This window comes from Embiotoca jacksoni, unplaced genomic scaffold (genome assembly GCF_022577435.1).
Source record: "Embiotoca jacksoni isolate LCO1_2020_lvr unplaced genomic scaffold, fEmbJac1.0.p SCAF_22, whole genome shotgun sequence".
Lineage (NCBI taxonomy): Eukaryota > Metazoa > Chordata > Actinopteri > Embiotocidae > Embiotoca > Embiotoca jacksoni.
Window position 1 is genome coordinate 527,461 of NW_027185363.1, and position 26,743 is coordinate 554,203.

A 26,743-nucleotide genomic window follows, 5' to 3' on the forward strand; every position below is an offset into this window, starting at 1 on the left:
TATGCTGCTCTGTATCATGTGATATAACGCCACATTGGTTGAGAGAGAAAGTAGGAGCGCTTGTTTTGATGAAGCCAAAGTCGCTTACGGAAAATGCAGCAGGATTGTTATCATTTAGAAATGAGGTTGCATCGAGGTAACAATTGAGATTGCATTTTTATACAATTAATAATGCACCCCAACTTGCTATTGATTGCATACAGTAAGTGCAAATTTTCACCAAACTCTAATTTTGCTAAACTTTACTATTTAAAACACCTGGGAGAAACCGGCTTTGAAATTGTTGTCTGCTGGTAGAAATCTGTCTGCCTGTGTGTGTCTGCGTGTGCGTGCGTGCGTGCACGCATGCAGACTGATGCAGACAAAGGCTTTACTGAGAGAGGCCTAAGACAGGGGAAATCCACTTGGACCACCAGATCTAAAACAATGCTTTTGGTTTCTCATTTCATTCAAACATTCACCGCTGAGAGGTCTTTTCGGGTCACTAGCTTCGCAGTCGTTGCGCTGAATTTGGAACAAGCACTGTGGTGAGAGTAGTATCTCAGTACTTTTATTCAAAGATGAAGTAAATAGCCTCAAGCACGCAGCATGGGCAAACACGGTGTGATTACAGTCTGCGTGGCTTCGCTCAATATCAGTTTCAGATTGAATGAGCTCGTCTGCTGTAGATGACTCGAGTAGCGGGAATGAAGTCATAATTGCTGTCTGCCTGTGAGTGTTTGAGTGTGTGGGAATGGCAAACCAGGGCTATGTGGTCGGCTAAAGAGCAGACTTTGTATCACAGTGTGCTGTTTCTTTCTTGGCAATTGCTTCGTACGTGTGTCAAATGTGTGTGTCTGAGAGTTTAGATCTCAGCAAGCATGGTGTATAAATCTGCCGTGTGTGTTTATGAGTGTTTGGTCATGAAAAGAGTCCTCTGGTGCTCCGGTAACGACTTTATCTAACAGGCCTTCTGATGAGAAGCGACTATTGGATTGTTTGGGAAATATTATAGGAAGGGGAAACAGCATGACTGCGGGGTATTAAAACAGAGATTTATTGACACGCCGCTTCCTCCTCGCACTGTTTGTTTTTCTCATCGCTCCGGCTCGGGCCCCCGTTGCACCGCGATCATCATTGCCTTAGATCATTGCTCCCATTCCTGCAGTAACACAACACGCCCCCGCGAGACATAAAGCCAACAGCTCTGCGGCTCACGGTAGTTTTTGTAAGATCGCACAAACCACTCGGGGACAGATAAGGATGTGTAATAAGCACTAATGCAAATAAATGCTGAGAGAGGTTAAAACTGCATTACCCTGTAAATGTGACATAAATTATTCATCCCTCCTCCAGCTTACTTCAAAGGATTTCTCTCGTGGACTCATCTCTGTTTGCCAGACACAGTATATTCACTTAATTGATGCTACATTACATAAACTACTCATACTACTAACTACTAATTTATTTTGTTACCTTGACGTACGCTCATTTGTTTCTGCTGGATTTATGTGAGAAACTTTTCCTCACACTCATAGTTGTGCATTTTCTCTTGTCCTGTCTCTATAATTGCACCAATTAGCAGTGCTCTGATTGGCTACAATGGGAGCTGTCTTAGCTTCAACCTTGATATGTGTCTCTCTCTCTCTCTCTCTCTCTCTCTCTCTCTCTGCTCTTTGTACTCGAAGCAAATGTCATACCAAACTCCACTGCAAAATCTGGCATTTTAACATTGCCTTCCTTATCAGCTGTTACACAAACCACACAGAATATAATTTATTTTCTGAATAATTAGCTGCCACTGCCACAGGCATATCACTGTTATCAGGTGAAAACCTTATAAACCCCATTTTTCCGGGATTTGTTTTTTTATTTCAGTTATATAATGCAGTCAAGTTCTTTTCAGCAAGTGAAGCCAATGTCAGTGTGGTTTCTCGTAGCCACTGAAAAGTTTCTCGGCCAACAGCTGTGAAATGATTCACCATAACAAACCAATTTCAGCCTCAGACACTTTAACTGACCAGATGACAGGACCAGTCATTACTGGCTCAGAGAGGACGAGGGGTGAAAAGACTGGAGAAAACTGTGGAACAGGGAAGTTAGGCTGAAAAAAGGGAAACATGAGGAAGAAAGACGAGGGGGAAAGTTACAGAATGGGAGAAAAACTGACAGATAAAAGCAGGTTAAGATCCACAAGTAGCAAAGAGAGAGAGGAGGAGGGGTTACACAATAAGGACAGAAAGCAGAGCTGTGCTGTTGTATGGGATGATGATGATGATGATGATGATGATGATGTGACTGACAGTCAGCTGATCAGCTTCCTGAGTGACTTAAGAAGGAAAATTGTCATGATGTTAAAAATAAACATTTCAAAACGGCATCGCAACGCATGCACATCTCTGCTCCATCACTTTAACTGCACCGTGTGAAAAATGGCAAACACACATAAAAGCGCTGGACTTCCAACTTGGCTGAAAAAAATGTGGCACTAGCAGCGTGCAGACGCAAATACTAACTCTGAGTTTTTCTCTGGCTAGGATTAATTCATACGTCATAGTTAAAATCACAACTGCAGGCTTATTCAGGTGTCACATTCCAGCTGATCTGTCAACGAGAAGCGACCCACTTTCTTTTCTGCTGTAAGCCGACCTGACCTCCCTCCCTTTCCCCACTGTTTAGTCTGCATCACATGAAGTTACACACTCCAGGTCAGACCTAAACCAGCTGCTGCCGCTGCTGCAAGCAGACACCTATTCTCCACAACCACAGAACAGAGAGCCATTCATGTCTAGCTTGTTTACATGAAGGCCATGGCACCCTGAGCTGCTATTTGGCAATAGAAAAGCTTGGTTTATTTGATGCCTTTATTTGAGTTGTCTTGAAGTTAAATGATTTGAAATGAGTTTGTTCGGTTGAGTCTCACTGATACAATATTTTAGTTTTCCAGTGCAGAAAATATATTAATCTTTTTCAGAGTTTTCATAATGATTGTTTGGGTTTAAGTGTTCACAAAATATAGAGAGAAAACTAATTCTCAGTCGCCCCTTGTGATATCAAGTCATGCAGATTATTTAGGTTTTATCTGATGAGGGTTTGAGCTATTCATTCGGACTTCTGCCGGCACCGCGATACAATGAAGGTTTTTAACATTTCATCCACACGGATGGTTGTGAACTCTTGCACTACATATTGCATGCAGCTGGCGGCACAAGTTGTAACCCTCTGAACCCCGAGCAGTTTCTGGGTGTTTATTTATTTATTTATTTATTTTTGCTCCTGTCCCGTTATTTCTCACAGTGGCTCATTTTTCACTGCACCTCTGTGGAAACGGCACAATCATGGCTCATTGTAGAGGGAACTCTGTCTTTTGTGCAGTATAACAAAGTTACAGTGTCATAAATCGTAAAAGAAAAACAATTTAAGCCAAAATTCTTTGATAATTTATCGTAACTAAAATTCATAAAAGATAGAATCTAAATTGTTTATACAACATTTTTCAATGTGCCCATAAGTGTTACCAATAATGGGGGGGGGGGAAGGCCACTCCACATGCTGTACATATTTGAACTATTTACAGTTTTACGACCTATAAACCTCCCTCTTTGCTCTCCGTCCTCTCCGCTGTAGTCCAGACTGCAGTTCAGTTGGAAATTCGCTGAGTTTTTGTCACGTGACTGTTGGTCTCAGTTGAGTCATTCAAAACTTTTCATTCGCACAGAGGAGCGCAGAATTAGGGTTCAGGTTAGGGCAGACTTTTTACAGAATCTGAATCGTGCAAACTTTTTATTTCTTCAAAGATGGTCTCTTCATAAAACTGGGCTGTCTATGCAGTAGAACAATGCAAAATATATAGAATTTTGCAGCACTGCGCCGCTTTCCTCGCCGACTGGCGGCGCTTGACTTTCGGCTGCGTCGCCCTCTTTCTCCTCCACATGCTGTGATTCGTTTGGACTGTACTCCGTAGCAGCGATGAGCCGACTCTCTCTCGTTCCGAGAGGGCATTTAAAAAAAAAAATAGGGAGTACAATCTGTAATTCGAACAACAGCCTAAGAGTCAGCCAGATGATGCAAAACACAAATGGGCAGGGCGCTTTGGGTGCAGGCGACATGGAGGGAAGTGTTGGTACTAATCACATCGTATTAACACAAAAGATAGTTAAAAATCAGCAAGCGGTATCTGAATCGTATATCTTGCTGTGAAGAGCGGCGACTCAGCTTCTTAGAGGCAGCCTGGCACCGACCTATAGTGCTCAGAGTTGTACACTAACTGCTGGCTGTGTGCTATGTGGGTCGGTGGGTTAGCGCTTTGGCTTGACTTAGCTGCTAGACTCCAGCTTAATGGCTATCACCCTGCTTTTTATGTCTCCCTGATTTGTCTCCGTCTGATTTTTACTGTCACATGTGCATGCTCGTCTCTCTTTGGCCGCCCCCCCCTTTTTTTTTTGTTCTTTTTTTTTGCATGTTGGCTTCTGTGCACATCAGGACAAGCCATCAGCAGCTTCACACTATAGCTTAAACATTGCCGGGATACACAAAGAAAAGTTTATGCTTTGCGTTTTTCTTATACTACCCAACCCTGATTTTGAGTTCCTTCAACGCACACTTTTAATGCAGTGATAATTTTAAACGCAAAATCTATTCATAGGCAGTTTGTGTTTGCACCTTCATATTAAAGATGCTAACTGTGCTAATTTTTATTCTAGTTACTTCATAGCCTCTGCACGGCATCTTAGAGGAAATTACATTTACAACTCTTCTGTCCCTGTTAGCTGGATGCCTCCATGTCACTGACTTAAATCGTCTTTTCTTAACACATTATAAGAGTAACATTTGTGACAGGATGTCCTGAAACAGTACAGCAAGACAGAATGACATAGAAAAAGTTCAGATGTAGTTTTGAAAGAGCCTCACATTTCCTTCTTTATCTTCTGTTTTGAGATCTAAACACTCGCAGCTCCAGCAGGGAACACTGGTGTCATGTCAGTGCGCTCACAATCAAATATTTAACAGCCGAGATGAATAGAGGAGAGGAGAGGAGGGAAAAAAAGAAGTGAAGAAAAACATTAAAAAAATAAAACAAGACCGAGAAAGAAAGGAACAGAGGAAACTGGTGACTCGTAAGAGAACAAAGACCAACAGAGAAGCATGTATAAAACAGAAAGCCTTAAAAGTGAGGATAGTGATTTGCATATGCTATCCAGTGTCAAAGCTTTCAGGAAAGATGCCTGCTGACAGAAAGAGGGTTCTGGTAAAAGAATAAAGAGAAAGTAAAGAGAAAAGATATATAAAGCAAAATAAATGGACGATGAGACAGAAGCAGCAGTTAGATGTGGGCATCATCACAGATGAGAGTGGCAGATGGAATGAAGAGTGACGGAGACCGACTGATTGAATACAACGAAGCAGAGGAGAGATATTAGAGACAGAGAGGATGAGAGGTGTAAAGCGTGAACGAGGGGTCAATTGAAAGCCGTGGCAAGACACTTGTAGTGTCAGATCTGAGGAGGTCATGTAAAGTGATGAAGACTGAGGGAGGATTGCAGCTCAGAAACTGGGTGCTAATGAAGGGCTGCAGGGCAAAACTTAGACTGACCAGTAAAGGTGCTGGAATATAAATTTGTGTTTTAGACACACTCGGAGATTGTAGTGCATAAAAAGATGTCTACTATTTCATAACTGAGAATATTTGATTCAAGAAAAAAAAAAAAAGAAGCATATTTTTCATTTAAACTGAAGGAATGGTCATTAGTGGCTAAAACTGCAGTAGCCCATCATCTCTAGCAAAATAACAGTGCCTGCAGGCTCAGGTTAATACAGCTATTTCATCAAAGAGCTTCAGAGAAAAATTGGATTAACCTTTTCTGAGCGACTAGTCGACTTAAAAATAGCTATTGACCTTACTGGAGCAACCAGCTCTTATTCTCTTAGCCCTGCTGTTAAGTGGTGCCTTTGACAGAGTTGATCATACATAATTGAGGTCCTGGATCAGCGTTTCAGGTACAATACTGACCCGAACTTTAGACTCCATTCTGAGAGACGGCGATTAAACCCAGTTCTGCACTAAATGGAGTGTTTAAGTCAAAGGTTCCCAATCTTTTTAGACGTACGTGTATCACTTACCATCTCCCACTCTGTATACCAACAGTTGTTTTCATGAAAGAAAATTCACTGGTGTAGCAAAGAATACATTATTAATCAGAGCACTCACAAAAATCAGTCAAAATCAGTTTCTGGCTCACAGCTCTCTCAGTCTCTCTCCGACCTGTCAGATCTGAAGTTGTTAGTTTCCTCTCGACTGTTTCTTTTGGACCTTGTAGTCATTTCAAAATTCCACTTATTCTTCTAAAGAAGAAACTCAAATCAATAACTGAGGTGTCCAAATCCGACTGTCAAGCAAAATTTATGTTATGTTGGACGTAACATCACATCCTCCTGCATGGCTAAGTACGAGCAAATCTTATTTCTTAAATATATATAAAGGATTAACAACTAATATTTACGTCATTTTAATGTTGATAACTGTTGTCAGTGATTATTGAAATAAAATGACAATTTTGTTGGACTTGTGCCAGTCAGGGTTACATTTTTAGGCCTTTCATCAAGGCTCCTCTCCACCACCAGGTGGAGTCTCGAGTCCCGCCAGGCGTACATGAACCACAGTGTGGAAGTCACTGGTTTAAGCAGATCCGCTGCAGTGTAAATTAATTGTAAAACCAGATTAACTCAAGTACTTGTTATTCTTCCAGATGGTGTGTGAGAATCCTTTATTTAACCAAGTCTTGACTTAACTAAACCAATTTTGTAAAGACAGTGAATGCCTCCAGTGGTGGTGTAGCTTCCGGCTATTTTCTGTTTTCACACTTTTTTTTCCTGCCTCTGTTGTTTTATGGGTTTTTACTTATTAATTCTACTACGTTAATGGGTTTTTATCGACCCAAGCACCCTGAGGCCACAATCTTGTCCACCTGCTCTCACTAATGAGCACTGTAATGGGTGCTTAACATCATTTTTTTTTTAAATTTAGTGCAGGACGTGAAGTCAATAACAAAAAATAAACATCTTAAAAGAACACAGGCTGAAATATTGCAGGTTATTTTTCACCCTATCCAGGAAACCAGTGGCTTTGTTGGTGATAATAGTTATTTAAGATACAGCTGTTTCTATAGCGACCTGGCTGCCAACACCTTCATCGGAGTTTCTCTAAGGATTTAAAAGACGGATTCTGACAGTTTATTATTCCGTTCCCTCTTCTTCACTAATGAACCAGGCAGCCTCTGTTTTTTTTCAATGTACAGGAAGTAGTCAAATTATAGCATCTCATGTTTGATCAGCAGGTTATTAGAGTTCATCCCAGCACATGACAACATATTTTTAGTGTATCAAACGGTACATATGTGATGTTTTATTCTTATGTGGTAGTTTTTGTGCATACTTTAGCATCATAAAATGGTGCAGTTTATGTGATGCAATTGATTTGGAAATTTCACTCCAGATTAACGTCATTCATGTTGCCTTCAAAGGGAACTCTTGACCTCGTGGTTATGACATGGGAAGTCGTGTGCAGCAACGCAGCAACATGGTCGGCATCTAGTAGCCACAGAGGCTAGTGGTTAATGTAATAAAGGGAAATGCAAAGGCATAATGATGGAAAGGATGAGGCCGAACATCAACATATTTCTCAGACATATCATCAAATTACAAAGAAAAACTCTTTAGGAATAAAAATGACAATTTATTAATTTAATATCCAACAAAAATAAACTTCCTTGGCCTGGAAGTGTAGGCAAATGTTCAAACTTGTGATCTTCACAGAAAATTGAGGTCATGAATACTACAAGATGGAGGAGCTTCACACAAACCTTTCTCGTGAACACGGTAAACACAGTACGACGCCATCTGAGAGCAGCATCAAATATCAGCAACAAACTAGTTACCTTCATTTTTGTCAGAGTTTGTAGTTTGGTGGAACACCGCCTCTCAAACACGTTCCACTTTTTATTGTTTAATAAAGTGCAATAACGCAGATTTTTGTGTGTGATGTGGTTAGTGTGACCTGTTACAGCAGCTGCTTCTTTGTGTCTTTGTTATGGTAAATGGTAAATGGTCTGTACTTGTATAGCGCTTTATCACTTTTTGGTCTCAAAGCGCTTTAACATGGTTTTCCCATTCACCCACTCACACACTAATGAGACAGATCACCATGCAAGGTGCTGCCATCAAGAGAACATTCACACAGCGATGGTTCACCATCAGGGGCAACTTAGGGTTCAGTGTCTTGCTCAAGGACACTTAGGCATGTGGACAGGAGGAGCTGGGGATCGAACCACCAACCTTCCGATTAGTGTTCAACCCACTCTACCGTCTGAGCCACAGCCTCCCTATGTAATAAGGTGTATTAAACATTTCTACTCTAGGCTATATATATTTCTTCATGCAAACTCTCCAGGGAGTCAATGTGCAACACAAAATCTACTGTTTGCTTTCTGCCAGTCTGCCGGCTAAAAAAACAATAAATGCCAGGGATGCTAGTGAATAGTTTTAACCTAAATTTAGTATTGTTTCATAAAAGAATTAGAATTTTAGAAGCACACTCGTAGGAAGAGTTAAGTGTTTCTACATTGCATCGTTTTTTTATGTGGAAATCGTAAATTCCAATTAGTTAATTCACATCAACACAAACGTACAAAACCAGGGCCATAGACAGAGTCTGGATGGAGGTGGACAGTAGAAAGCTGTAAACAAGCAGGGGGATGAAGAGGAAACGACTGATCAGCACGATGAGAGAATAATAGGTCGCACGGGTGAAGAGAGTGAAGGGATAAAATAGACTAAAAGGCCACAGTAGGAAAAGACAAGGAAAAAAAGCGTGAATTCCTGATTGCTGGTGCTTCCCTGGGAGCAGTCGCATACCTGAGGGAGCAGACATGTTAACATTTCCCAACTGTATGCCCAATGTGTGTGTGTTAAAAGCTATGCTATTAGTTGCGTTGGTTTTGTGTTAAGCAGGAATCGCGCAGATGCTGAGAAAAGATGAGAAACAGACTGAATTACGGAAAGAAAACCACTGAGATTTCACACCTGATTATCTCCCCATTTATCCTTCTTCTCTGTCAGGACGGATCTATTCTCCCTCATCTGTACCCTCCTGTGTGTTTGTGTGTGTCTCATACAGAGCTATTTACTGTTTTAGAAGCGTCTTTATGAGACTCATTTAATTGCAATCAACTTCCAGAGATCTTAACAGCAATAAAACACCTTTTGGTGGATGCGTTTTTGCTTTGCAGTCAGTTATGAAGCAGCAAACCAGCCACTATATGTTCAAAGAAATTTATGTGAGGCAAGAAAGGCTTCGGAGCTGAAATCAGTATTGAAAGCACAGCAGTTGCATTTTACGAACCCTTAAATCTCACGTTCAACGCTGCCACAGACAAGACTATGATTGTGAGCCACGCTTTTCCGAGACTCAAATTCCTTCTTTGGATGAGCGTTTATAGGGATAGACAATAGAAAAGACTATTAGCTTTATGCATGAAGCTTCAGAGCATTCAAACAAATTATAATACCGGTACCAACACCTAGACTTAGGTTCCTGAATGACACTTTTTCTATACCAATTTTCTCAAATCCATTTTAACAAAAAAATAAATCGTATTACCGTAAACATTTTTTTGGACGATTTCTTTAATTTGCCACCGAATCACATTTTTTCAACAGTAGATGTTACCGAGGCAATTCGGTCGGTCCCATGACAGCATCGAAGTTTGGTACCCGGGTCGAGGCATGTAGTGGTTTTCACTTGATAATCATGCATTTAAAAAAGTAGGAATTTGGAGAACGATTGTGATGCTTCATTGTTTGGTGACACCGCTGAATCAGAACATTTCATTAATAAAAACCTGCCACCAGACCAGACAGACACACAGGTCCAGTGTTATTAACAGGGCAATCCAATCACTCTCCAGCTTTGTAATGAATGAGAGCAAGATAATCCTCCCCAATCTTGGTCTCCTTTACTCTTTGTTCAGGAAGCTGTAGGCTCGGCTTCTAATCAAGACTTCAATTTGGCCTCCTGACATTACCAATTTACGGACAGACCGGGTTCCTTTGTGCGCTCTCGCGGATTCAGTTGTATTTAAAGGTCTCTCGTCCCGGTCTCCGTCTCTGTGAATGAAACTCAGACGATTTATTCAACTGCTCATCAGTTCATTCAACTCCACTTATTTGTGTTGCGCTACTGAATTAAATGTTTTTTTCAGTTTTTATCAGTGAGTACTGTTTCTGCACTACAAGCCCGGAGTTGAGTTAAAGGTACCTGAACACACAGAGAGCTTGTAGTCTGCTAACAACACTGTCTTTCGGTTTGACTTTGCCTTTTTTCTTTGACTGTCGTTTCTCCTGCTACATATAAAGAGGAACTAAAGTCTGTCTGTGTACACGCTCTGAATTGTATCCATCTGTTCCTTTTAAAAGCGAGTTGCAGTTTCCATGACGAAACTCCTTTATTGTGTCCAGTTTGCATGTCTCTGGAGAATGACGTCATGACTTCCGTCAGGTGAAGGAGTTTGCATTAGTGTTCAGAAATCCTGTGCTTTGCACCAGAGCAGAGACATGATGTAATGGGTTTTGTTCATGTCCTTGAAAAACCTTTTAACATTTTCAATCATGACCTGAGCTCACTTGATGTTATTCAGCAATTTCCTCATTCACACCCAGGCAGTTTCCCAACCTACGTGGCCAGTCCTTCTTTTGTTTGACACTGGGCAGCTTTACTGGAGCTGTTTAGGGTGGAGTGCAGTACTCAAAGTGGTGGCATTACTCACTTTTTCACATTTTTTCCTGTCAGTGATTCATAGTGATTACGTGCACACGAGAAACCAGGTTACTCACAGAAATTTTAATACACATTTACATTTACCACAGTGATCAGGTTTCTGTGAATTGATGCAGCCGGTCCGTAAATCCAAATTTTCCACAATTTATTTTGAAAGAATTACACACTTATTTTAACTGTTGCAATTAATCTCTCTACCTTTCCTGCTACATTGTTGTTATGTCACATGTAAAAAGCTCATTAGAAACGTGGTTGTGCATGGCCAAGAAACTGGAGCTGTGAAGTCAAACACAGTTATTTAAGCTGTCAGTACCTGTACAGGACTATCAGGCTGATGGTTTTTATTTTCATGAAGTAAAATATTGGAGTTCCTGTCAGGTTTTTATTTCAGGTTGATTTGAGCTGTGATGAATTAGACGTGCTCATGCTGCGTTGATGTTGTAAACTTAAAGAAACCAGTCTGTGACCTGCAATGTTAACTACAATATTTTACTGCTAATATTTAGGTAAATCAAGAAATGTAATTACAATTATTTGTGACTCAGTGTGCAGCTGGCCCGCAGTCATGTTTTTTTTTTCTATCTGAAGGCTCAGTAAACAGGCACCGAGTGCGCAATACTACTCTTTACCACCGTCTATAATTAGTGTCGATTTTATAATGAATATCACAATAAGTGTTGTCCTCGGTTGTAACCTTGGAGACCAACAGGACATATTGCTTGTGCATAAATATCTCTGTCACAGCTTGCTTCTTGCTTGCTGTTTTGACCTTCTGCTCTCTTTTTGAAACGAAATGGCAAAATGTTGAGAAGAAAATTCTTTTTTTTGAGGTGAAGACTTTGTCACACAGCATTGTGTCAAACATCGCCAAGAGAACATTAGATTTAGACTTACGGGAAGGTCCATTTTTACTCTTTAAATTTTCAGTCTATTAAATGTGTGTTAAATGAAATGATGTTTTTAGTGCTTTACCTGGAAATGGAGTGGAAATCCGTGTTGATCCGAAGCAGGCAAACTGGTGGAGAGTCTTTCACAGAAATTCGACACAGTGATGTCACCTCATGATTCTGAAATAGAAAATTGACATTTAAGATTAAAGGTGCATACAGTGTAAAACAGGTCTCTCTTACATGTGCCTAAATGTAAATACTGACTGGTAGGACAGACTCTTATACCAGAAATTAACAGCACTGAATGCAATGCAGGTATTTACAGAACACATAAAATGTTTTCACCTTCCGCATAGGTCAAAATAGAATTTGTCCACTTTTTTTCTGGTGCTTGATTTTTACATGATCTTACAACTTCGAATCTTTATATTGTATATATATATATATATATATATTAATATTCTATTCAGTAGGCTCTAACCCCCCGTACAGCAAAATGAGCAGGGTTCAAACATAAGTACTGTAAGTACTTTGAGGATATTATTTTACGACGTGGCACCAATCCCCTTCAGTGCGATCCAATCTTTTTCTGGTGTCCTATAGAATCCATCTCTGCCTGTGTTTTCAGTCTACAGTTTCCTCCTCCAGTGTGTTCACTCAGTTTTTTTTTCTGTTAATGTTTTTCTTCTAACTTTGCTCTTTCTCTTCCTCTGCTGCCCTCTACGTGTCTCTGTCCTAATGTACGTCTTCTGTCTCCACGTTTCAACTCTTCGAGTTTATCTCTGTGTCCGTTTCACATGGCCCCTTTGTCCCCTCACCCTCAGCTGGGCTCTATGCCCGGCCAGCGACTGTAGCTTGTTCTGTTGGCCGGTACTGCTGCAGTCCAGTCCAACCCCACACTGCTGCACTGTCCTCTGTCACATACTTTGACTGCTGAAATTACATAGAATACGAGAAACTTCTGGTTTAATCTTCACTACAGTGTAGTTTAGAACTAGTTACTGGCCATTGTAGATGATATGGTGGTATAAACTAGTATCCTGTTAATATAAACATGTGAAGTGGTCGGGTCAGTTACTGCTTTGTCTATACCTCAGTCTGGCCTCATCCTCTACTGAGTGCTTGTGTTTTATGCAACATTTTCACGGTGACTCACGTTTTAAGAAGTATTGATTGTGACAAACTTCATCAATGTCGTTTAATGTTGTGTGTGTGTATGTGTGTGTGTGTTGGTGATGGATGTGTGTGTGTGTGTTGGTGATGGATGTGTGTAATGTAGTGAGGACTGCAGAGTGCGCTAGAGCAAAAAGAGCAGATGAAGTCACCTTGCACTGAGTCACTGTAGACAGAGTGTGAAGCTGAACTGCAGGTCATTTCACCTCGGCAGTTTTAAGTTGAATAATATTTGACTTGTTTATGTGGCTGAAGGTAGTGGAAGGTGAACGAGTTAATGGAGACAAGTCGCAAAAAAATAGTAAGCAGTGCGGTGCATGTCTTAGTAACCTCACAAACTACAGTAATATATGCAATAAAATGAAAATACACCAGGGGCTCTACCTTACCCTCGCTAAGCGCAACACCAGTTTCTTTGCTCGTTTCAGGCTGACACAGTTGTGATTTTCCTGTCTAGCGTCTTCCTTGTTTAAATAGCGAATGTACTTGCACTTGATCTTAAAATATAGTGTGGTGAGGTGCATTGTTTGTGCATTGCTATCTTGAGGCAGCTGAAAGTGATCCAACAAACAGACAAAAATGTGGTCTTATGTCAACGGCGCAGTATTTGAGTGTTATTTTAAGTGGGAATTATTAAGATGGCTAATGTCGGCCAACATAGCCGGGTCTACAGTGTGCTTACAATCTGCTTGTTACACACACATCAATCTGCACATTAGCGGATCACTTTCCTTTAAAGAGAAGAGTCTTTACTACAACTTGGTCAATCTGTCATTATAATAGCAATCCTCCATGGTGCAGGCACACCTGGCTCTGAAAGGGAATAGGAGATGACGATCTGATTGGTTTATTTCATGCTACACCCAAAAAAGTTAAACTGGTCAAAGTGGATTTTAGAACGCACAAAATGCACTTTCGTCATGCACTTTAAGCATTCAAAAAGATCCAAAGGTGTTCTTGGTGCATTGATCTCCTACTATTAGCTCGCCTCCTGTGTCAAGAAAATGGGGCTTATAGAGCACCACATATAGTCAGCTCACAGCTGAAAGGAGAGAGTATCCCTGTTTTGTTCGTCTTGTGTACAAGCACAAAGTCACACAAGCACGTAGGTGACAGGATGTACAGTCCTAACAACTGCACTGATCCCCAGGTAGTTGTAATGCGGCAAGAAACAGCAGTGCATCGGCAAAGGTAGTGGATACCGATACCGTTAATGTGACTAAAACTGAATGTAAATACAACTTTGTCACTGTGTGTGTGTGTGTCACACAACTGAAAAAACAGTTGAGAACATAAAGTGTAGTTAAGTCGGATTTGGAGTATATTTTTCAGTTTGGATGTCGACGGGCTCAGTTGCCCCTGTGACCAGTCTTTATGCTGAGCTAGGCTAATCACATCTTTCTTTTAAATGCACAGTGAAGAAATGTAAATCGATCTCGCCGTCAAAAGCAAACAGTTGTTGTTGTTGTTTAGCTGTTTTTTGTGAACGAATTGGTTTACTGGATTTACGAGGTCTTCTGGCTGTTAATGTGGCGAGTGTCTTTTTTTACTACGTACTCAGAAACAGCTCTTCCACAAGAAATAGATCAGTGACATTTTATCACGAGCCACCTTCATGTTTGTATTTTCAGCTGAAAACGCTGAGAAACGGTGCTGTAGAGTGTTGATTCGAACTCAGCGGCATTTTGCGGGTTTATTTCCTGTTCCTTGTGCCTGTAGCAATGTTTGCAAAAAATGTATCTTGTCACATGGACTGTGGCAGCAAACCACTTAAATTGAACATCAACCATGAATACAACAACAATCACTACAACACAGTCCTCAGTCAGCGTACGCGTGAACCTCCACACATACACTCAGCTGTGATCGTTCATATTTTGTTTGTTTATTATGCCGCTGGCTTTAAAAGATTTACGGTTGTAGTTAGTTTGACAGTTCTTGAAATATTTGATGTGATGGCAGCAACTCGTTTTCAAAGGATAACAAGTTACATCGGCATTAACTGACGTCATGCAATATTAGAAACTTATAAGTAACCCAGTGGTGTTGCAAATCAGAGCATATAGAGTAGTTTTATATGACTGACACAAATTAAAATTGTATTAAAGTCATTGTGAGCTAATCAATAGCAACTCTATTATTATCTTCCATCGACTGTTGATTTTGTACAGATATTCAGAAATTTGCGGATGAATGTACGTTGCTAGGTTACTTGAAGTAAGAAAAGTGACAGCAGACTGAGCTACAGCTTCATTGAACTTTGTTAAGACTGCGTCTCCTTCATCTTGTGCTTTCAAAAAGACAGACACTGACAGACACTGACGTGTGTCCCGCTGACGCTCTGAGCGGAGAACATTTCTTGCTTTCAGACGACGTTTTGCGCTGAAAGTTAAAAAATATTTCAGCTTTTAGGTGAGGAATCCTGCACATCAAATGGGTTGTCACCTGTTTCATAGCAACAGCAGTAGCCATGACGAGCGCTCTTGGAGAGCACCGTTACTATTAGCTCACTATTTCAAGGGGAACACTGTGACAATACGGGACGGATACATTTATTCTTTGACATTACACGAGTAGCCCTTATATACATAACAGTGATGGTTCATATTACACAAGACAGATTGCTGATAAACCGTTCATTCACTGTCCCCTGTATAAGCCGAGCTGGCGGATGTAGATGTTGTGTAATACATAAAACAGTTTGTGCCCTCTGAGTCATGAGCTCTGACAGGTGTTTCCAGGCAGATATAAAACTGATAATGAGGACCTGCAGCATTACCTGGACATGTTCTCAGATTTCATCTCGCATGACGAAGCCTAATAAAAGTGAAAATACAACATCAAATTCCAGTTGATTTATAGTTACATCACACATGTCAATACAAAGACCTTGAGGGAGAAAGTTTACTGCACTGCAGCAGCGGATGGATAGGCATTTACAGGCAGCAGTTAAGTGCTAATGGATGTTTGTGAGCTCAACTAAAACCTTCTGCGGAGTCAAATCTATAGACAACAGGTTGAGGTCAGCTCATAGCCAGTTGGTCAAATCAGAAAGCTATTTTTAGCATTATTTTTCCAAGAAAGCCCCACATATATTAAACTTCTAAAAACAAACAAAAAAGCACAATACAGAAGTCTGTTGTGTGAAATAACTAAAAGTGTTTTACATTGAACTTCTGTACCATAGGACACATCACTCAGACTGAGGTGGACTCTGATATTTTGGTATCAAACCCGTGTGTGTGCCACTCAGAGACAAGCCTGTAGGCATTGATGCCGACCAAACACGGTCCCAAATACATTCACTGATAACACAGTCGACGTGGGAAGAGCTGCAAGCATCTGCTGTAGTGTTTGGTTCTAATGAAAGTCTGTAAACGTGTACGGAAACAAAAAAAATCGGCCACAAACAAATTAGTGGCACAGCAGCTTTCTGTATGTAATTAAAAAAAAGCAGTTGGTGAGAAAACAAAAGCAGGCTTTTTTTCACTCATGGTTCACTAATTAATACCGCACTGGAAATCTTTGCATTTCTTCAGAAAAGTGAAACTGCTGACCTTGCAGGACTGTTTCAGTATTTTGGTATCTTTTTATAATTACTGCAGTTTGAACAAACTGGACTGTTTCCAGTGTGACGGATGGAGAGATTGTTCTATCTGATTGTGTGCATATGAAATGGGCTTTTGTGATGCTGCCTGATGTCCTGGGCCAGCAGTGACCTCGCCGGCTGAAACTAGACTGACCTTGCATGGCATCATGACTGTGAGCCAGAAATGAGGATTAACAGTCTGTGTCAGTTGAGGAGACACAGCAATCCCCTGAAGCCAATAGACAATTTGTTCAGATGTAATAAAATGGGTGGGGCACCATGCGTCCCTCGGCTCTGGCTAAAAAGCTGTAATACAGTGACAGTGATTGCCTCATATTTACAAATTGAAAATGCAAAAAAAATATAAAAGAATAATAATGACAACCTCGGTGTGAATCAGCCCTCCTCCTTTATCAGTTTATCCAGTAACTATTTCTTGGACAGCAGATTCATATAAAGTCTGGCTCCCCCAAGAACAAAAATTTGGTTTTTAATTACTCCCTGATGATTTTGGAAGAAATACAACCTGATTTAAGGACAATAATTACAAACCTGCGTAAGCTCTGAACATGGAACCAACAATAAATACATCATCTATACTTTTTATGTAGGTACACGAGATAAAATAGTCTTAGATTTATGGATGTTGCAGTTCTTTTTTCTACATTGAAGGAATAGTCTGACATTCTTTGACATTTGCTTTTCACTTACAGAGCTAGATGAGACGATCGATACCACTCGTGTGTACGCTGACTATAAAGTTGCAGACACTGAGCTTAGCATAAAGACTGAAAATCCTTGGAAGTAGCCGCCTGAATAATTTAAATTGATTTAATATGTACATAAAAATAGTGTGTAAAATGGACATGTTGGGGTTTCACAGTGGGTTGTGACTATTCCTTCACATAAAAACTGTCTAAGCAAAAACTACCATTCTAACTGAAGCTTCATATTTACACTAGAGACATTTAGGTGCTATCAGTCCTTTCATATAACCCTGAGATAAAACGTCTTCCTCACTTGTCAGTGTGAGTGCAGTGGTCTTTTTTTGAGCAGGAAACAGCTTTAATATGTACAAATACTGTATAGTTTGGCCTCTGAAGGTTTCTGTGAAGAGGCGCGATTGTTCTCCCGTTAATTGCCGGTGGGTGATCACATGACAAGATTTTGAGGAGTCAGTGTCACAGCATGAAAGAATAAATGTGCCACTCAGGACTGCAGATGTCGCAGGTGGAGTCAGTCGTCACCGTGTCAGTACCAGACAGGCCAAGCTGGACTGAAAACATGGACCGTGATCATGGTTACTTCAGGCAGGCCTCCTGATTGGACTTAAGGCTAACCTTTGACCCAGGTTGGGCCAACCTGGAGCCATTATCCCAGTACTCACTTCAGTGCTCTCCTCCATCATTCCTCTCCGTTCTTCTTCCCTCTCTGTCCCGCTGTCAGAGCTCATCTCCCACCCGTCCTCCCTCACTGCTCAGTCTCCTGAGCTCCACTCTGTTTATCTTCCTCCCGACATATTTCTCCTTCTTCTCTGGCTCTTTCCTCAGGCTTCGTTCCTGCTCTTCTGTCTCCAGCCTCAGCTCCTGTTCTGGCTCCACTATCTTTTGTCTTCTCCTCGCTGCTCCCACATCTGTCTCTGCCTCCAGCCTGGCTCTCATCTGCGACTCTCTGCGGCTCCATTCCTCCCCCAGCCGTTGGTACATGTAAAGGGAGAAGTGCCATCCCCCGTTCTCCTGCAACACGTCCCCCACTTTACTCAGCAGCACTCTCTCCTGCTCTCCTTCCCTCCTCCCATCTGCCTCACCTCCTCTGCTCGTCCTTCCCTCCCTCTTGTCATTTCTCTTCCACCAGGTCCCTCTCCGTTTCCTTTCACCTCCGTTCACATCCCGTTTCAGTCCGTCTCGCTTGCCAGTGACAGCTGCCTTGTTATCAAACACGTGGTGTCGATAGTGACACTTCTCCATTAGCCAGTGCGTGGCGGGGCCACCTGACTGGATATGCTCCTCTACGCTGCGCCCTCTTCTCTTCAGCCAGTCTCCCAACGTGAACAACACCATAGTGTGTCTCCAGACTGCAGGGGTGAAGCCCTCCATCCTCCTCTCCACCACCCTCCTCTAAGGCTCGGTGAAGTCCAGCAGAGGAATTATTAACAGAACAACGTGCGGTCCATCAGCTCCACACAGGGACAATGTTCTCAGCGGCTCAACTTTCTCCTCTCGGGGAACAAACTCCTCACATGAACCCCAACCTTGAGCATCCACCACGGTCAAATTAATTCCAGCTGCGACGGCACTCGCGACTGTACTGGCCCCGCCTCCTCTGGTGTCAAACACCCGCCCCCCCGGCCGAGCAGGGTGCTACCGGTGGAGCTCTTGCCTGTCCGTCTGGGACCGACCAGCAAAATCTTAAGTTCATGTTGGACTGGTGAGAGAAGAGCAAGATAACTTTTAATCTAAAGGCCTGATTGTTCTTTGATTTGCGAACATGGCATTTCTTGTTTCCCAGTCGGCTTTTTATAGATTCATCAATTACTGAAATCACAAAAGGTAGATTTATGATGTGGTGAGTGGAAGGAGTGAATCATACCCGCCTGCCCGCTAGATGTGACATCTTTCACCCCACATGAATCATATCCATCTCATTATCTTGTAGTTTTACATATTCTAATCGTTTCTTCACTTTGCTGTTTTGAAGATGATGATTCACTTTAAAAATTTAGCTTGAAAACATTTGCTCCTTGTTATCGTTAACCACAGATGTGGAGCTGATCGCTGGAAACAGCACTCCCGCCCACTATTTAGCGTGGCTCAAAATGTAGATTATGAATTATGGGCATGTGTAAAATCTCAAACTTGAAATTCAACATTTGTCTTTAAACATTTGTGAAATCTATCTATGAATTTGTATCCAGTGTTAGAAGTTCAATTACCTGCAGTACATGGTGGGTTGCAGTTTTCCATTGTGACAGTCTTTCTTGTAGATGATTTCTAGAAGCTGCAGATATAAAATCCCTCCACAGTAACAGCAGCACTACAACAGGGACTCCTGAACCCACAATCACAGCATGAACAGCACGTAACCTGAGGTTTTGTTTGAGTCTTGTCTCTCTGGTTGCTCTCTTGCCGTCTATTTCATACTTGATACACTTTGCTCCAATCAACAGATTGACTGAGGCGCCTCCCACTTTTTATTGGTAACTTGAGGAAAACATAAAACTATCAAACCTTTTATGATGCCTGTTGACCAGTTTATTTAGTTGTTTTCAGCGTGCCATTGTTTCACTAGCATTGCTTCTTACTCAGAATCTTTTCCCAACAGGTTTACTTACTACAGAGGAACTAAAGTCAGGGAGGAAGTAGAGAGTAAAGGTTTCCAGTACATCATCCTGCAGTAGAAGCTGCTGCAGCTGATATTCAGCGCTCAGTGACTAAAAGTGCAGAGGTTTAACTATAGAGTAAAGTTTGCTATAGAAAGTATAAAATATTGTACATTCATACCATATCAGAACTTATGATGTCATTTTACAAATGACTCATCTCTCTCTTCTCTCTCTGAGTCCATGCACCTCAGATTATAATTTACTCCCAACGTGTGCCTGTGTTTTGACATTGGCATGCATTATTTATGCGTCACAACATTGTGTACTCTTTGTTTGCCATACTGTTAGACAAATGGTAGCTAATGCAACACAAGTTCATGAAACTTCAGTAATATTACATTGCTGCAATTCCACTTTAAATAAAAGTTACTGCTCAGATTCTCATATTTATTCAGTTATAATAAAATGTTGTTTGTATCCACCTGCCTCATCCACTCTGAAAGACTTCAGGCAATTTTCCTGACATCAGGTATAAACTTGTTGCTTTCAGTAGCAGGTTGTATTTTAGGTGGAAGTGAAGGTGAGCATTAGTGATAATGATACATAATGTGCAGCGCCATCGTTCTCTAAAGTGAAGGTCTTTAACCTCTTGCTGCACATCGGCTGATTTTCAAAGCAGGGAGGTGGAGTGTGGAAAGTTACATCTCTCCCTGTTGTTACCTCTGATCCTATTTTTGCCACTGCTTCACATGCACACAGATAAACACACACTCTGACCTGACAGGTAAAGTCTGTGAAGGATCAGCCGGGTTCTTATCTCAGTCTGTCTCCATCAGGTCGCTGCCAACGGCCTGCCTGCTGCGTGTGCACACGTGTGACAGCTCATGCTTGTATACGTGTTAAAGCACATGTGACTGTGTGTGTGTGTGTGTGTGTGTGTGTGTGTGTGTGTGTGTGTGTGTGTGTCTTTCTCCCTGTGACACAGCAGCAGTAATGAAGTTTCTCCAGATCTCCTCTCCCGTCCTTTTAACTTTAATCTTTCTCCATTGTGTTTGTTCTGTTTTGATTGCTTCTATCTCACCTGCTTTGTCGGTATCTCTTCTTTTATCTGACACACCCTGGCTTTTTCTAACTGTTCATATAATTAGGTTACTTCATCTAATGAGGCTGCCTAACAATCAAATTCTTAAAGTGTTTACACAGACTTTACATCTGGCAATTGGGAAAAAACTAGGCTGTCTCTATCTATATTAGTTCTATAATCTGTTATATTACACACATTGATCTGTGATAAAGAAATTCTGTGCTGTGTTGTAATCTATAGATTGTTTTTTTGAGACAAGTACCTCCATCTTTCCATCAGCACAGCCCTTGCAAAGCTGAGGTAAGGCAGGGTTTACTTAAACTGTATATAATCAGTCATCTACTAGCCTACTCTCTTTTGTTGTCCTTGAATCAATTCACGTTATAAATTATAGATGGTTTCTCCTTCAAATGTTAATTTTTCTGTGTTCTGCTCTGTTGTGGTGTGTAAATGTATTATTTAAAAGGATAATATTTGTTTGTATTTGTAACAAACTACCACAGATTATTCCACTTTATCTTACTCTTATTGAACTTTTAGACCAATTACTTATGCACAGTTTGATTAAAAGTGGTAGTGTACATGCATACGTGATCCAAAGATTTGGTGAACTTTACCATGCCACACAGTCAGCAGACAAGGAGCAGCATTAGCATTAATTTAAGAGCCCAATATTGAATATCCTTTAAGAAAAATCTGTGTCATTAGCTGCGAAATGTTCCTCTAAGTTGACCTATAGGTTGCTGCTGAAACTGGAAATGACACCAGTAAGAGCAGAGACACATTTGCTGGGCATAAAACTAAAACAATGAGCTAAAAAAAAAAAATGCTGAAATGCTCTGGAGAGCCGAAGGGAACGGCATAATTTGATGTCACTACAAGTAACAGCTTTCGTATTTCATCTTTTTCTTTATTAATATAAAGATACTCATTAGTGTAACACTCACTAACAAATGCCAGTGAGTGCCGTTTCTCTCCAGCTTACAAACAGGGATGAAGAACTAATAATTTAAGAGTAAATTATGCCGAGAGATTTCCTCTAATAATGACACTTTTATGATTAACGTCCGCCTCCCTGCAGTTTGTGACAGTCAAGGATATCTGAGGGTCAGACAGACCGGCTGTGCGCTCTCCTTTCCTGTTTATCACCCTCTGTCCTGTGTGACCATCCTCGCCTCTCGTCACATGACATCCACACATATTTCTCTGCTTCATCTCCTCTGCTCTTTTTTTTTTTCCTTCTTCTTTGCCTCCCATTATTTCTCTACCTCTCCTTCACTTCTTTCCTGCTCCTCTCTCTCTTATCTTATTTGCCTCTCATCCCAGAGGAGGCTGTGGATTTACAGTAATGCAGAGAGACCGGGGCTTTAAAAAGAAACACCATCATGGCTTGTATTACCACCAACTCCTCACCACTAGCCAGCTTGGCCCACGGTGCCCATATTTCTGTGTGACACTAATGTGGCCGGTAAGATATGAGTCATACCACAGGATCTTCACAGTCAATTTAAACACCAAAATTTAGCCAAAAATCTCAAAGGATGAGCGTTTGGTCAGGGAGGACTCCAGGGAAAAGGATTTTCACACCCTCCTCTTTTAAATCTGTGTGGTACGGACTTTCTCTAACTTTGTTGCGACTTGTGTCTGTGAAGTGATGTTGGTGTTTGGCAGAGTTCAATGCGGTGTGTGTTTAGAAAAGAGGACGCTGTGCTCAAAGAGTAAAGACACAAAACTCCTGCTAATCCCCGCATTTCTTGTGTTGTTTTTGTTGTGAAGTTTGAATGTGGATATCTTACACAACTTCTCTCGTTTATGGCAAGAAGAATAACTGAGTCACTTTCTCATGACTGTTTATGTTCAGATTTGTTATTTGAAACATTATTTAGCTGTTTACTGCACCGCTGGCCTCTCAGTAGAACTTTTATTCCAAATGTCATATTTATCATATATTGCATTGATTTGTTCTGTGTACAGTATGAGAGTTACAGTACAGGAAGAGTTAGGGATTAGCTCACATTTTGTGTTGTGAGCCTCATGAGAAGATGTAGCCACAAGTCCCCATTTTTACACAATTAAAGCTGCATCAGAAAGTTGTTCAAGTGGCTATCCAATTAGCCAACTCCTTCATCTTTATCGTGAAGTATCTTTTCTTTAATGTATGTCGAGCACAGGCGACCATGACCTGCCGGCGACATGCTTTGAACTGAGGATGACAAAAAAGTACACCCAATCTAATTTTGAGGAATATAATGTTGTTGTTGTTGTTGTTTTTTATGCTGTTATTAATCAAGGAAGCTTACCTTCTGAAATTGTTAATTGCAGTCTAAATACGAGCAGCCTTACAAAGTATTTGCTCAAATAAACTCAGAAACTGACACATTTTGGTACTTGAATGTTGCTGCAGACACATTCCTGAGGTTCAGCTTTACATGTGACTCTATTGGGTTTATTTGCCCTTGACTGAGCTCAAAGCCTCTGCACATGCATAGCAGAGTGATGTGTGTGCACTCTGTGTTTGTTTACTTCACACCATTCGAGTTGCTCTGATTTCTCTTGATTTGACGATGTGTGTTTGTCAGTTTGATTTCCTGTAGACGTGACCTTGCATGCGAGTGTGCGTCTGTTTTTCTACCCATCAACATCTTTGCGAGACAGGTTTATGGATTTCCTCTAAGTAAATGTTTGTTCTTTAGCGTGTGTCACGTTAACAGAAACACGCGCTGCAGCGGGTCAATACTCCGACATTAGATTAGCAGAGAGAAAGCCCGGCAGGTGTGACATGCCGTGACGTACTTCTAACCTTTAACAGATTACTCGGTGTATATATACACATGCTTTGGGGTTTTGCATTAGTCAAAATTGTCCCTCTGTTGTCATGTGAAATCCTTGCAACTGCAGTTTTGTTCATTTTCATATTATATTGACTTTAATTAAAGGATTAAAGGATTACATGCTCCTCTAAATTCTTCAACCTCTTGGGCTTAGAAAGCACTTCCAAAACTAACTGGATAATGATAAAAAGTGCCTCGTCATCAAGCTAAACACAGACCTGTTTTCCCGTCTCTTATTGGCATTTTGAGATAATGCGGCTTTCGCCCAGTTCCGATGATTTCTTGTATGCCAGGGAAGATCAAACACTGTGACCTTGGAGAGTACGGAAAAAAGGATAAAATGTGGAGTGTGAAAGGGGAGCAGAGAAGAGAGCAGGCGGAGGGTGTTCTTCTCCGCCGACGGACGAGCGTTGCTGGAGGAAAGAGGAGAGAGGGGTGTATTGTTACAGATGAGATGAAGCTGAGGCAAACAGAGGGAGGAAGACGTGGGGGAGAGAAAGAGAAAAGGATCAGGTTTTCCTTGGATGTCTGTTCTCCACTCCGTGTGTGTTTGTCATCTCTACCCTCTTTGGTTAATTCAGTTTGAGACATTACGCAACTTAGTTATTGTCCTGCAGTGACAGTACCCTCTACATTAGTGTTCTCCATCGAGCATGAGGTTTTGTGTGTGACAGTCGATACTGTAATTTCATTAGTGCAGTATCTGTGTAGATGGGTGTTAGTTTGTTAAATCACCTCAGCTCCAGCTGTGTTTTCAACACACTCCCTACATTATTCTGTGTCGTGATTCAAAGCACACACAGTGCCGCTACAGTGTGGTTTTGACAGGCCGCTCATTTGCCACCACTGCAGCTGGAACATCAAAGACAAACAGCTAAAGTTAACTCAACCCTAACCGGACAACAGGAACAGTGCCAGGCTGTGCAGAGTGGCCAAACTCCATCACTATAATTTACACATTCATCATGTGATTCACACTGGCCCACAATGCAATTTACCCCTCTCACAACCTAAACGACTCTTTTTACAATCAAAATTTCATCCATTCAGTTTAATAATATTTGGAAAGTCTGAAAGAGCCGGATGATTATCTAATTTGATGCCAGAAAGGGGAAGCCAACAGCCAGCAAAATCACGGTCATGCATGCTCCCCACGAGCTCGGCTGAGAAGGACACTGATCTGCATGCTCATATGCAGAAATCTGTTCTGCATATGCATCAGAGATACTTTCATTCGAAAAAAAATTAGGCACCAGCTTGTAATCTGGTACTACAAACTTCTCACCCCGAGTCAAGAGGAGATGAAATAACATGTCGGAAATATAGCGTTGAGTGGGAATCCTTGCTAACATTAACAAGTTAAAAAGGGAGGGAAAAAAAGCCATTTTATTCTCGACAACTAGTATTTAAGTTTCCTTGCTTCCACATGGAATGAAATACAAACTCAAAAGCATGATCATTTCTCAAAATTGGCAAGTGTTAAATTAAACAAACAGTGCAAGAAAATGTTTTTTTAACAACATTGTTAGGCTTTACAGAGTGATGATCTGCTCCAGTCAGTAATGCTGCATATAAGTCGATGATGCCTTTCCCCTCGGCACTGCCTCTAAAATGTTAAGACAAATATTGCCGTGGGAAACGCCTGAACCGAGCCTTCAAGCTTTGACATTGTTTCCACTAATCTGTCTTCTTCTTCTTTTTTCTTTTTTTTTAAATGGACAACAGCTGCAGTGCCACCATAGTTTTTTATGGGCAGAGTTTAAAACTTAAAGGCTGATTTTACATTCATCTGCTGAAAGAGGAAAGTTTCTCAGGGCTAAGTGGAAATCAGATTTTAGGGGCGGGCCTACCAGTATGATTTATGACATCACAAATTGTTTGGTAGCCAATCTTGGTAGTATGACTTAGAAACCTTAAACTTCCAGTGCACAAACGCTGTGTGACGTGTGAGACATCTTGTGTTTAGCAGTTAAACTTTGGAAATATTTAACATTTTTAAATGCCTGAGCAGTAGAATTATTATTCTATATATATATATATATATATTGTGTCAGGCTTTATTTAGCCTCTGGTCATCCCCTCAGGTCACTTTTACATCCATCATGAAGGTGATGCTGCTGTTGCCATCTTCACCCTCTCTCCCATTATCATTTTCTACAGACAATAAATTCTGCTCTCCTCTGCTGCACGCTGCATCTCATTACAGGCATAATGTCACACTGTGTGCCCCTATTACTTTGTGTTCCCACCGCAGCCGACACGGGGTCTCAGTTCATATCCATATAAAATGTCTAATCAGGAAGGAAGTTCCTCACGAGCCGGAATCACTTCGCACATCCTACCAATCTCATATTACACTGCTGCCTTCATCGGTGAACGGTCTCACAGAATTTATAGAGGTCTGACACTTTTGTATACATAGAACAACCACAGCAGATTATGGTTTTAAAAAAAATAAAATAAAGTGTCTGAAAGGTTGCTGGTTTAATTCCCAGTGCTATCTACATGTGTTTGAACAAGGGATCAGCAGCAAGCAAGAGAAAAAGCACTTAAAATAAATCTTGTTCCTAATCTTTTTAATGTTTTTTTTTGTCTGCAGTAATGGACCAGGTTCCCACAGGATTCATCCAGTAGTTGTTTTTGTTTTTTTTAAACCTGAAGGGAGGTCAACACTCTAAAAAAACAGACATAACTTACAATTTAAACCCAGTATGACTCAAAAAAACAAACATCTATTTTTACCCCCGATGAATTTTAATGGAAAAACAAGTGATTAAACTCATTAAGCACACAGTTATCTAAAACGATGCACGGCTCCATTATCAAAGACCAAAGGCGCTCAAAATGTTTTTTTTTTTTTTTTTTTTTTTTATCTTAATCTATAATCTAAAAAAAAAAAAAAGATTAAACAAATCTAATAGAAAATAGATAAAGAGCTAAAAATGCTCAGTTTCCAATCTGATTGAACTACAGGTGATGGAGGAGATAAAAGGGGCAATCAAATAGTTCAGACTGCTCCTGTTGCATGTGAATGGTGCACAGCA

At 40.9% G+C, this 26,743-nt stretch overlaps 2 protein-coding genes across 5 annotated transcripts in view; one reads left to right on the forward strand and one right to left on the reverse strand.

Moving 5' to 3' along the window:
- Positions 1 to 26,743, forward strand: part of LOC138202787 (SPRY domain-containing SOCS box protein 4-like) — a 70,708-nt gene that overhangs the window by 37,253 nt on the left and 6,712 nt on the right. The gene's annotated exons all lie outside the window — the stretch shown is intronic.
- LOC138203228 (GTPase IMAP family member 4) lies at positions 17,905 to 19,425 on the reverse strand. The gene is given in 4 exon segments (XM_069157979.1): positions 17,905 to 18,240; positions 18,382 to 18,801; positions 18,804 to 18,886; positions 19,395 to 19,425. Coding segments are annotated over 4 exon segments (870 nt in total).